This window comes from Camellia sinensis, chromosome 10 (genome assembly GCF_055761805.1).
Source record: "Camellia sinensis isolate YWXY chromosome 10, ASM5576180v1, whole genome shotgun sequence".
Classification (NCBI taxonomy): domain Eukaryota; kingdom Viridiplantae; phylum Streptophyta; class Magnoliopsida; order Ericales; family Theaceae; genus Camellia; species Camellia sinensis.
The window spans coordinates 180,088,375-180,102,541 of NC_138970.1; the positions used below are offsets into that span (position 1 = coordinate 180,088,375).

At 30.5% G+C, this 14,167-nt stretch overlaps 2 protein-coding genes across 2 annotated transcripts; one reads left to right on the forward strand and one right to left on the reverse strand.

Annotated features, from left to right (window-relative positions):
• Window positions 1-10,410: 10,410 nt before the first annotated feature.
• LOC114255924 (zinc finger BED domain-containing protein RICESLEEPER 1-like) lies at window positions 10,411-11,421 on the forward strand. The gene has a single exon (XM_028195464.2). The coding sequence runs from the start codon at window positions 10,411-10,413 to the stop codon at window positions 11,419-11,421; it is 1,011 nt and encodes a 336-aa protein (XP_028051265.2).
• A 289-nt stretch (window positions 11,422-11,710) lies between these two features.
• Window positions 11,711-13,204, reverse strand: LOC114255923 (uncharacterized). Its single transcript, XM_028195463.2, has 4 exons — window positions 13,028-13,204; window positions 12,692-12,747; window positions 12,518-12,647; window positions 11,711-12,202 (listed from the first exon to the last, which is right to left on the reverse strand). The coding sequence occupies exons 1-4, from the start codon at window positions 13,202-13,204 to the stop codon at window positions 11,711-11,713; spliced, it is 855 nt and encodes a 284-aa protein (XP_028051264.2).
• Between the last annotated feature and the right edge of the window lie 963 nt (window positions 13,205-14,167).

The window sequence follows — 14,167 nt, forward strand, 5'->3', positions numbered from 1 at the left end:
TGATTTATCAAAAAAGAGCCCTTAAAAAATAATTTTAAATTTTTAAAAATGATTTCTATCTCCCATCAAATTATATGAAAATGATTATGTTGTGTTTGGTACAGCTTTCAAAACACATTTTCACATTCAGCATCGAGTGCGGCGTTTGTTTATGGTTTTCAAAACACATTTCTACACCCGCGTTTGAAAATTTGTGTACCCGGATGTCCCCCGGACGTGGATGTCCGGCCAACCGGTCGGTTGACAGGAACAGTGTTTTTGAATTTTTTTTTTTTTTGCACTTGTTATTTTTATATGTTAAATAAAAAATATTTTCAATTTTTTTTTAAAATTTTTTATGAGTTTTGAATAGAATTTTGGGTTGTGTTTGGTTATGAGTTGTAAGTTTTTGTATAAAAATTATGTCACATCACTCATTTCGAAAACTCTTTTCAAAACTTTTTTCAAAACTCATTTATCAAACAAATTTTCTACACTCAAATTATAATTCTAAAATTCACAAACTCAAAATACAACTCATATTTTCAAATCATATTTACAAAACTTTATCAAAACGCAACCTAATATTTTTTATTTTTTTCATTGAAGGAAAAAAAATTCTGAAAACTAGTATCACCATTTATGTACATTATTTAGGTATATTATTAAGGGTAAATTTCACTTTATTCTTATGTTTTTGTTCATGTACAGATTGCACCTTTCCCGTTGAAAATAACCACATAATTTATTTGTGATTTGTAGATTAAAATACACTATTAAACATTTCATCCAACTTAACAGTAAATGTGAAATAAGTGGCAGACATAAGAACGTTATATGTTCATTTTTAAATTTTAAGGGGATAAATTACACAAAAAATAAAATACAGGGGTTAAAGTATATTTTGCCTTCTAAATAAATAATGAAAATATTCGTAATTCACACACTTAAGTTACTTATATATAAGAGTATTTTAGTCTTTTCATTAAATCGTTAACGGATTTAACGATACATTTCAATTCACAGACCATAAGGGGTTATGTGATTATTTTCAAAAGTGAGGGTAATCAACACATGGATAAACCATAAGGAGTAAAGTGAAATTTGTCATATTATTAACGCAATATTAATATGTGTGATTTTAAGTAAAATACAATTAAAAAAATGATTTTTTTTAAAAAAATATAAATTAGAACTTGATAGGCCTGTTACAGTTGGTGAGGACTTATCATGGGTTCACTTGCCAAAACACGCCAATTAAGAACAATTTCCAATTCAAATTTGAGATAATTCAATCCAATAACAAATTTGATCATTAAGTAGCTTACCCTTATTATTAATTATAATATTATTGGATGAGGATGACAACTTCTTCTCATTTCGCTCTATCTGTGCCTCACCCAGCGTGAATTTGCTCAAAGTTGACGCGGTAGTGGAGCAGGATGCTTTTTCTCCTCATCTCAATTATATATAATATATTATACAATTTAATATTCTTACATATAAGACTAAAATATTAAACAGTATCGTCATATTTATACAATTTTATGTGGTCATATTTTAAATTAATTATCAATTATTTAATCTTATGTTGTTATCTAATCTCTGACATAAATTATGAACTCCTATTATCTTTTACCAATCAAAACCTTATAGAGTATTATGTGTTCATATTCTGAGAATACTGAATAATTACTCCTCATCTAAACATATTTAAATAGAAAAAATTATATTGATGAATCATTAATCAATATTAAAATACGACATTATGAATAGATGAGTTAGGGATTGCAATGATTGGAGAATGAGAGAATGGATAAGTTAGGGATTGCAATGATGGAGAATGAGAGAATGGGAAGGTTTGTGTTTGTGGGTGTGGGTGTGGGTGTGATGGGAAGAGAAATGAATAAATGTAAAGCGAAAACTAAAAAGAAGGGTTTTGAAAATTACTATTTTTTGTTCTCAAAAGAAAATTACTATTTTTAAAGAAAAACGTTTAACTATTAATTAAAACTTGAAATTCAATTCAGCCATTTTATGACTTATCTATGTTAAAAGATTTATGACCATATTTAATTGTTGAATTAAGTTTGGTAGAATTATGAGTAAGGTGAAATTTGTTGGACAATCTTCACTGTATTAAAAAGATTAAATTTTGTTGTGTACTTAACAACAACCAGAATATAAAAGAAATAAAAGAAATGAGAGAATTTTGTTTGATTACAAATATCAAACTCGAAATAAAAAAAAATAAATAAAAACAGATTTTATTTTGTTACAAAAACAAAATTAAAATCTGATTAAATAAACAAATAAAACAGAATAATAAATCAAACAACTTACTTGATTAATTTCTTTGAATAATTATCTGATCAAATCTAGTATTTGACACTGTGTCCTTAAGACAGATTCGTCATCTCAACGGTGCTTTCAGAATTTGAACGTCTATCTCCCAGGATAAAATGATCTACTACAAACAATAGCAGCACTACAAATTGTTTGCCTAATGAACACACTAAGTGTTTATACTCTCTTACAGAAGAAAATAATGCAGCAATATGAAAAGAATATTTGTAGAATTATGAAGGACGGAATTAGAGTTACAAAATCCAAATGAGGGCTGTCCTATTTATAGATGGAATTATAGTTGTTGGGTTTGAATTAAATAGGTGCAAAACCTATTTGAACAGGTATGAAACCTGTTCAATTTGAATAAACAGAAACAAACCTGTTAGATTCAAATTTGAACAAATAAAAAGGGGAAGGGCCCTGTTTGGGTGTACAGTAAAATCGGATCAGTTTATTTCCGGTTTATTTTGAATTTTGAATTTTATTTTACCAAAAATAAAATTAAATTCAAATATTTTTTGCCCAAAAAGATAGGGTATTGGGCCAAACAAGCCCAATCCAACCACACACCCAAGCCCAGGCCTAGCCCAACCCACCCGCTTGATCGGACAAACAACGACGCGGTGATTTTTAGGTTCAATGGGTCTAGCCATTTTTGCCCATAACCTCTCCCTCTAAAACACTTAGGTACCCCTTGGGACACACCCCAAGTACCAAACCCATGCCTTATAAACCCATTAAAAACTTCCCACCAAATCAATATGGGACAAGCCATTTTACAACCTTAAGGAATTTCTATCAAAATTTCATTTCCATGGAGCACACTTTGGCTTCAATTTCCCATTCACTCGGTAATGGTTTTGAGCAACCAAATATGCCACGTGAATCACAACGCGGCATAGAACGCGTTACCACTTTGACCCGTGAAAATCGACGCACGGGGCCTACCTAAAAAATAGACCAAATTTAGGAAAAAATTCTGATTTTACCCAGAATTTTATAACAATTTCCAACAAAATTGAATGATAAAATTATTAATGTGATAATATTAAGACGAAAATATAAAATAAATTGTATTTATTTGTACACTGATGTTGTATTATTAGTTGATTAATCTATGAAATTATATAAAAATTCTTCTTATATAAAAGGTGGCTATTATTTTTTTAGAGTGGGGGTAAAATAATTTTTTCACCTGTAAAACTATGTGATTAGATTAGCATACCCTTGGAAGTATGGAAGGATTCATAAGCCATGTTTATCTATCAAATTAAGTTGGATGAAATTATGAGTAGAGTGAACTCATACAAAAAAAAAAAAATTAAATATTCATTTCCATTCTTTTTATTTTTTAATTTTTTTTCCATAAAAAGTCATTTTCAAATATTTTAATTTTTTCCCTCCATGGTCAAAAAGCCACTTCTCAAATGAACCAGACTCACAATATTTTTCTAAACCAAACATAATTTTTAAGAGGTTATTGGAGGTGGGAGGAGAGGAAAAATTATTAGGTGGTAGAAGGATACCCATCAACCACCAAATACGAAGCTCCCATATTATTTCTTTATATTCCAACACATGTTACGAGTTAATAGAAATAAGCAAAATGCTTCTTGGGTTGCAGAGCCTGCTGCATCCATTTTTACCTGTACAAATTTCTTAGATGCTGGCTCATTAGTAAGTGTTTGGGTAAACATAAAAAATAAAAAATAAAAAATAAAAAAGTTAAACAGTCACTGCAAATATAAAAAAAAATTATATTATTCACAAATTTTTTGACGGAAAACAACAACACTAGTTAGAAGAAAGAAAAAGACTGAAAGGGCCCTTTTTTTTTTTTGGTCCGGTCCCTGCCCACCACAAATGAAAAGCAAAAAAAAAATTGTATGTAATATATCTTCTGCGTATCCTCCCCCCCCCCCCCCCCCCCCCCCCAACAAATGACAGACATAAATAAATAACAACCCACACATGTGGGGGTTGGTGGGTGGGGAGAAGAAAAAAAAAAAAAAATTTTTTTTTTGACCAATGAAAGGCCGAGGGGGTCGTGGGGATTGCTTTTAAAAGGGGGTTTAAGTCTTTTTTGAATAAATAAATAAAGAGTAGTGCTACCGACCCCAGTGAGCCCCACTGACAACCCCCAGTGAGGTGTCGGCTCCCCATTGACTGAAAAAAAAAAAAATTTTTTTTTCCTCCAATCAAAGAGGACTCCCAGTACCCCACTGGGGTCCAACGCATTTTCCATAAATAAATAAAACAGTGAAGCACAGTCAACAACAGTGCACTGAGTAGTACCTGTACCTTCACTAACATGTATGACGGAAAGCATGTCAGTGCACAGAAAGATCTCTTAGTAATTTTATTAGTCGATATAATATTTTAATATATTTATTTTTTTATAAAAAATTAAAAAATTATCTTAAATATATATATATATTTTTCATTAATTTTTAATCAAAAAATCAAAAAGCACACTCATCTATCTATACTATATATTAAGGAAAAGAGGGTTTCTAAACCGCAAACCTTGTGGGAGCTCCAATCTCACAATCTTAATTTTAAAAATTTTTGATTTAAAAAAAAAAATCTCAACATTTATTGATTTAGTCAAAATCTCCTGATCAGCATTTATTAACTTTTTCCAATTCACATACCTGTATTTATTGGTTTGGTCAAAATCCCTGATTAGCATTTAAAATCCTCTCATACAAATAATTATAGATACAGCCCGTGCATAGTTACTACAGTAGCTTTTTTAATTTCTCATGTACACTATGATTAGTGATAAGATTGTTAAATTATTTTTATAAAAAATCTTTAAAAACATAATTTATATATTAAAAAAATTAAAATAAATATAAATATCTATAATTATCCCGTACATAACACGGGTGATAGGCTAGGATAGTTTATTTCAAATAACCCCTTAATCTCTCTGGTAAGAGTTGCTCCAAGTTTATCAATAAATGTTAAGAAAGGAAAAGTCTAGAGTGTGCACACTTTTAGGTTCATGTCATATGTACCCTATTATAAATTGATATAATTTTATCATAAAAATTCATAATACTAATTAGGGCAAATTACATATACCTCTCTCGAGGTTTAGCTAAATTACAGATGCCCCTGAGCTTTCGGAAATTATATCCCGCCTCCTGAGATTTGTATTTTCATAACAATTTGTCCCTTGAGGTTTATATTTCGTAACAAATTACCCTCTAATTTCTTATGCAAATATAGCATTCAGGGGAAAATTTGTAATTTCTCAAACTTCAGGGGTATTTGTAATTTAGCCAAACCTCGAGAGGTATATGTAATTTGCCCTATTAATTATAAAATGTGCAATCTTATTACAAATTAGCGTAATAAAATATTTAAAATTTTATAATTCATATAACAAAAATTTATAATTTTGTAATTGATATTATGAAAATAAATTACCAATTGCACAATATTTGGTAGGCTAGATGCGGAGTGATGGGACTCGTATGCAAGTTTAAATGTCATTAACATTACTAATAAAACTATGGATCTACAAAATTTATCCCAAAAAAAAAAAAAGTGATCCAAATTAAAATCTTATATGATGAGACACACACTTTGTTTGGAAAGAATTTTTTTAGTTTGGTTTTTTTTGACTATTTTAGATTTGTTAAAAAGGTTTTGTTTTGAATGAACTTTTAACTCTTTTGTAGATTTTTGAGTGAAAAAATAAAATAATTATGATTTAGATGTGATATTTTATCATATTAATTTTTTAGTCAATTTTATCTTTTAGTGAATTAAATTAGTCTCAACCATCTTGCCAAACCGTGTAAAATTCATATGAACCACACATTAACATTATTGTTTTTCATAAATAAATTTTTAGGTAAATTTTTTGGACCCATAAAATTAAGGACGGGAGTTTGAGACACGAAGACTCGAACCGTACACGAAATTAGCGGGTTAAAGTTGACAATTTACTGACACAAACACGTATATGATACGACCCAATAACACGAATATTAAACAGACCAGGTTACTGTCAAATCTATATAACATGAAATTGACACGGATAACCTATATAATGAAGACTTAGTTACACATTTTTAATATTATTTTTTGTCTATTATTTGAGTTAAGTAAAAAATATAATTTTTATAAATTAAGAAGATAAAATATAGTTGAAATTAAATATTTTTATAAATAATTTTATTTAATAGAGATTAGTTTCATTAAATTTAACTTGTGAATAAATTTTTAATTTTTTTTCATACATTTGATATTTTTAGTTAATAGTGGAATTTTTCGACATGACACATTAACACGACATGAATCGGACATGGATTAAAAATGAAACGACATGATAACACGAAATAATAAATGGGTTGGGTTATTGTTGAGGTGATTTTGATACGAATCTGAGATGATACGACGCGAACACGACCCAATACGACACAACGTCCACGCCTACATAAAATTATTGAAGAATTAGAATTAAGGCCATGTTTTGATCATAAATTTAGATAAAAATTTAAAAACATAAATTGATCTCGATTCAATTTAAACTACTTTTTCCTAAATAATTTTTTATGTAAATTTTTTGAATCCATAAAATTATTGAAGAATTAAGTCTATCAAGGATGTGTTTGACTTATAAATTCATGTATGTATTTTAAAACAAAAATTGATACTAATTCAATTTGAACATTTGGATCAATTCATAATCCATACTTAAATTTATAATTCAATTACAGCCTATTAATGCTAATTCAATCTAAACTCTTGGAATTGGAATAAATTTAGCAACACCTCAACTTATTGAATGACATTCTTTTTTTTCTTTTTTTTTTTTAAACAGGATTGAATGACATTCAAGGCACCGTAATTTCGACTTTAAACAAAAATGACATTGAGAATTATTTTAATATAAATAAAAAAAATTAAATTGATAATAGCCAATCCAAACCGAAAAAAAAAAGAAAAAAAAAAGAAAAAAAAGGAAAGAAACCGAGTGATTAGAGAATGAGACAAGTGCACTCCAACAGTCTCCACACTCGTTTGTAAAAGCATCACCTGGATTCCACTACAAGTGAACGCGGAAATTTTATCATTACACTAGGTAGAAAAAAAGAGTCCAGATCCCCTCCTTGAGCCCCTCCTTCATTTCCTCATTGCAGGGACTTTCGGGTTCACTTTGAGGCCCAGTTTTGATAATTCGAACCGTTCATATTTTTAGATTTATTCAGTATATTATACCTGTAAAAAATCAAGTTGATCGGATATCAGAAAGTATGCGTTCAGAAAATTGGGACTACAAACTATTTTTTAATAAACAGTTTTCCGAACACATATTTTATGATATTCGATCAACTTGATTTTTTACAGGTATGATATACTGAATAAATCTAAAAATATGAACGGTTTGGATTATCAAAACTGTGCCTCAAAGTAGACCCGAAGGCCCCTGCAAGGAGAGAATGAAGGAGGGGCTCAAGGGGAGGATCCCAATTCTGAAAGAAAGCCCATGCAAAACACGGGTCAGATGTTAAAATAAAATATTTATATGAAAAAATATAAATTAATTGAATTATTTACATTGATTATTTATGTATTATCTTTTTTGTAAAAGCACCACCTGGATTCCACTACAAGTGAACAGGGAAATCTTATCATCATACTGTAGAAAAAAGACCATACAAAACACTGGTCAAATGTTAAAATAAAATATTTGTACTAGAAAAATTAATTTATTTAAATTGATTATTTATGTATTATCTTTTATGAGAGGTATAAATTACTTAATTTTTTTTTATAAATTTTAGATATTAAAATTTAAATGAAATATTTTTATATATTTTATACATCTTAATATTTTAATTTAAAAATATGAAATTAATTTCACATTTTTTTAACTTCAAATTTAATCTTGAAGAACTCAAAAGGATCATAGAGCCAATCACAAGTTTTATTTTTATGATCTAAATTGTTCATTTTATAAGACTCTCCATATATATCATTAATGAAAAAATAATTATGTTGATCAAATAATTGTAACTTTTTATTTTAATTGAGTTTGTCTTTAAAAAAATATCTATTTTAAAACAGTAATGCTATAAACACTAATTAGTATACCCATTAACACACCAATTAAATACAATAATAGGTAGGATCCCGTTGAGTGGTGGAACCCACATGCATATCTTGTGTCTTAGTTAAAAACAAACGTGATAAAAAAAAATGCTAGAGTTGTTGAATCGATCTCGTTTTTCTATTAATGATATATTGATACCTATAAAATAAACTATTTAAATTATCAAAATAGTACCTAGGGCTGTTCAAAAATCTGTTCAAATCAGTAATCTAGACCGAACCAGGCCGAACTGTACGGTTTGGTTCGATTCTATTAAGAATCGGTTCAGTTTCGGTTCAAGAAATATTGAGAACCGTAAAAACAATTCAGTTAGTGGATTTTATGAAAAAACTTCAAACCGAACTGAACCGAATTTTAAAAGGTGTATATATATAATATTTAATAAACAACAGTAGCCCTTCATAAATTCACGTCACACACTTCTCCATTCTTGAAAGAGAACTCGAAGGGTCTCGTTTCTTGGCCTCCAAATTCGTCTCCTCGATTCCATCTTCATCTTTTCTTTTCTCTCACACTCTCCTCTTATTTGAATACTACAGCCTACAACATGCCAGTCATGCCATCAACCATCTCTATCTCTCTCAATCTCATCACAACACTACCTTCCACCATTGTTACTATTAGGACCTCCATTCACTCTTGCACAATCGCAGCCCTACCTTGTCTTATTCTACGAGATCAGTGAGTAATTTTTTCATTTTTGTGTTGGGTAGGTTTTTATTTTTATTTTTATTTTTAAATATATATATATATATATATTTCTTTCCCGTTTTGATTTAGATTTTTAATTTAATTGTTTTGAAAGATTTATTTTTGTTTAGGGTTTTTGTTAACAATTTGATTTAGGTTTTTATTTATTTATTATTATTATTATTTATGCACAAATGTTTATGATTTTATCAAGGGATTTTTTTTTTAATTTTAGAGATTTTTCAAGCTAAGGCGTTTTTGATTTTTTAGGAATTTTTGAAGTTTAGGGATTTTGCTGAGTTAGGGATTTTTTGGGGATTATCATATATTCTATCATTTGATATATTTGTGTATTTGTGTTTCGTGTTAGATGTCAAGTGTTGAAGAGATTGCAAATCTTGGTAATAGTAGCACCCATGTGGAGCATAAACTTGATGCTTCTACGTCTTCCTCTAAGAAACGTACGTCCTCCTAAAGAAAAGAGTCGAAAAGGTTCAGAGGTTTGGCTTCATTTCACTAAAATTTATAAGGAAGGGTGCAAGAAACCTGAAGGGGCTAAATGTAATTACTATCATAACACTTATGCATGGTTGAGTGAGAATGGGACTAGTTCTTTGAGAAAACATGTTGTCAATTGCTCAAAGTGTCCTTATAATCATGAGATGAAGAAACAAAAAACTTTGTCATTTCAATCAATTAAAGAAGAAGGTTCTGAAAATAGTCTTGGACTGTGGAAATTTGAACAAGATGCATGCAGAGATGCATTTGCTCAAATGATAGTCAAAGATGAGTTACCTTTTAGGTTTGTTGAGTGTGAAGGAATTCATCACTTTTGTAGTGTGATACAACCTAATTTCAAAAAACTTTCACGCATTACAGTGGCAAGGGATTGTGTGGCATTGTTTAGTAATGAGAAAAAGAAATTGAGGAATTTGTTCATAAAATCACATCAAAGAATTTGTCTCACTACTGATTCATGGACTTCCCTACAAAATGTTTCCTACACATGCCTTATAGCACATTTTATCGTTAAGGACTGGAAATTACACAAAAGAATTTTAAACTTTTGTGTAATATCTAGCCACAAAGGTGAGGCAATTGGGAGGGCAATAGAGGCATGCTTGATTGATTGGGGTACAGAGAAATTGTGTACACTAACTGTTGATAATGCAAGTGCTAATGATGTTGCACTTCCATAGTTGAAAAGAAAGTTCTCTAAAAAGAGTGATGCCTTTATTTTAAAAGGTGAGTTTTTTCACATGAGGTGTTGTGCCCATATTATTAATTTAATTGTGAAAGATGGCTTGAATGATATCAAAGGGTTGGTAGCTCGAATTCGTGATGCTGTGAAGTATGTTAGAAGTTCTCCTCAAAGAGAGCAACGTTTCAAGTCATGTGTACAAAAGGAGAGGATTAATCATAAGAGTTCTTTGTGTTTAGATGTTCAAACACGGTGGAACTCTACTTTTCTCATGTTAAATACTGCACTCAAGTTTCAAAAAGCTTTTGAAAGATTCGAAGATGAGGATCCACATTTTTGCTTAGAACTTAATGACATACCTCCTACCACCAAAGATTGGGATGATACTAGGCATTTTACTTCATTTTTGGAAAAATTCTATGATGCCACTGTTCATTTGTCTGGTTCTTTGTATGTTATTTCTACTATGTATTTTACTGAAGTTTGTGCAATTGAGGGTTTCTTATCTGAATGTATAAAGAGTTTGCATCCTTCTTTAAATGTAATGGCTATGAAAATAAAGAGCAAGTTTGATAAGTATTGGGGAAAAATTGAAAAAGTGAACATGTTGTTGATTTTTGTTGTGTTGGATCCCTATTGTAAGTTGAGATATGTTAGTTTTTGTTACTCTGAACTTTATGAAGCCTCCACTGTGACTGAGCTTACAAAAAAGGTAAGAGAGGCATTGAATCAAATTTATGATGAGTATCAAAAGCTTGAATTTGGAATGTGTTCTTCTTCTAGCCAAACTTGTGTTGAAGTTGATCAACCAATTAGTGGAGCAAGTAAACAGTTAGTGTCTCTCAAATCAAAGTTTCAAAAACATTTGGCACAAGAAGAATGTGATGGTGGAAAGTCATACGCAAATAAATATTTGGAAGATGCTTGTGAAAAGGAAGGCCCAAACTCACATTTTGAAATTTTGAATAGGTGGAATGTGAATTCCTCTAGATATAAAATTCTTTCTCAAGTTGCCCGGGATATTTTTACCATTCCCGTATCCAATGGTGGAGCCAGGAATTTAATATAGGGGGGACACCTATTAATTATAATCTCAAGTTTTTTCTTTCCCAATCAATAACAATAACATAATAATAATTTTTCGAGCTAATGTTAAAAATTAAAAATTAATATTCATTACAAAAAGTTTTTAATTTTAAACTTTTACAATTGACCCCGATGAGTTTTCATCTTTTGAAACCTTTCTATGATAGTATCATTGTCAATGTCGTCAAAAATATCTCTCTCAATGTAGACAACCAAGCTATCATTCAACTATTCATCACCCATTCGGTTCTGCAACCGATTCTTCACAATATTCATAGCTGAAATACCCTCTCAATAGTAGCAGTTGCAATAGGTAAGATTAATGCTAAGGTTAAGAACAAATACACTAATGGATATACTTTGTCTCTTCTAGTCTCCACCATTTTCTTAGCAAGATCGGCGATTCCATTCAACATTGAGAACTTACTACTGGATAGCATGTCGATAATATATGTATCAAGTTGATCATTAAGTACCATTAGCTCCACTGAAGAAAATTCTTTGGGATAAAATTGAGCAAGATGAATTAACTTTTTCCTGTCAAAACTAGAGAAAGAGTTAGATGGATTCAAACATGCCACACAAAGTAATAACTCAGTGTTCGACTCAGTGAAATGAGCATTTAGTTCTTGAATTTGCATATCTAAAACAGTGTAGAATAACTCAGTGCGATAGTGATGTAAGTTTGTAATTTCTTGAGCATTGCGCCTTTTTCTCCCTCGAGCTACAAACATATCATCCATTTGGGGAACATCAATTTTATGCTTTTCACAAAAAGACAAAATATCATCAAGTAAAGATGTTCACCCACTCTCCCTCATCTTTTGGAGCCGTACTTTAGAAATTTGAACTAAATTCATGGCATTAAAAATATTTTGATCTTTCCTTTGTAGTGCTTGCGATAACTCACTTGCAATAGCCAATATCGTTTTCATCAAATGAAGGTTGAATACAAACTCAAATGATTGAATTGAGTTTAATAATACATTTGCTTCTACTCATTGTTCTGAATTTGAACCATCCTCCAAAATTATTTCAAGCACATCAATCACTGTTGAAAACATACTAGCCAAGCTGACCAAAGTACCATAGTGTGAACCCCAACGTGTATCACCAGCACGTTTAAGATTAGTTTCTTGATTTAAGCCTTGCCCACTAGATAGCTCTCTAGTATTAAGTGCCTCAGCAACTTTTGCAGCTTGCTTCTCCCTAACAATATCTCAGCGTTTACATGATGCTCCAACAACATTCACCACATTAGAAACCAAAGTGAAAAGTAAAACAATTTGATTATGATTCTTTGCCACGACTACAAGTGCCAATTGCAATTGATGAGCAAAACAATGAACATAATATGCACAATGATTCTCTTTCAGTAAAAGTGTTTTAAGACCATCGAACTCATCTTACATATTACTAGCCCCATCATATCCTTGACCCCGCAATCTGGAAATACTCAATCCAAGTCTGGAGAATAAATTTTCCACAGCTTGTTTGAGTGAGAGAGCATTTGTATTAGCAACACGCTCAATACCCAAAAAACACTCAATCACTTGGCTTTTTTTGTCAACGTATCATATTACAACTACCATTTGCTCCTTGATTGATATGTCACGGGCTTCATCAATCAAAATAGAAAAAAGTGCATCACCAAGATCTCTAATAATCACATTGATAATTTCAAATGTGGTTACATTCACAATGTCTTTTCGAATATCAGGAGATGTCAACTTGAGATTTTGTGGAGCATTGCTCAATGTAACCATTTTGACATCTTCATTATGATCAGCAAGAAACTTGAAAAGTTCAAGAAAATTTCCCTGGTTACTTGAATTTTCAGATTCATCATGCCCACAAAACGCAAGTCCTTGTCTTAGAAGAAATTTGACACAATCGACGGATGCATTCAAATGGGTTCGATACTCAATTCGAGCGTGATTGTTTGAAAAAAATTGTTTGAACATGTTGATTTTGGTTTAACAAGTCTTGACATTTACTTGAAGTTTGATTATGAGTACTATTGGGACCTCCAACATGAGTTTGAATTTTTTCTTTTTTCTTCCAATTTGAAAAACCCTCACCAACAAAAGAATCACCACCAGCTTGATCTCCAACATCGGGTTTGAAAAGATAACAACATAAACAAAATGCTGCATCTTTTGCTACACTATACTCCAACCAATTAGAAAATTTACTAAACCAAGCCTGATTAAATCGCCGAAGTTTTTGTCTAAATGATTTTTGTGGAAAATTATGATCACGAGGTTGACAAGGTCCTTTTTGTAGATATGCCCTATGAATTTGGTCTCGATCAGTAGCATTATAGTTCATAATCCAAGGTCGTAGTCCTGGATCTGCAAGAAAGTCTACTAAGTTGATTTCTATGCGACTTTGTTTTGCGGAAGAATAATTGTCATCTTCTTCTTGAGGAAGAGATGATTCCGATTTTAATTATCTTTTGAAATATTTCTCTATGGCTGTTTGAAAAAACTAAAAATCAAAATAAAAATTCATAATCAAAATCACAAGCCCCCACAAATCAAAATCTCCAATTTTAATACAAATCAAAAAAATTTAAATTTAGCACAAATCACAACAAATCAAAATTTCTAATTTTAGCACAAATTGTTGGACAATCTTCACTGTAATTAAATTAATTAATCTTGTTTATATACTTAACAACAAATAGAATACAAAAGAAATAAAGGAAAGGAGAGAAAAATGTTTGA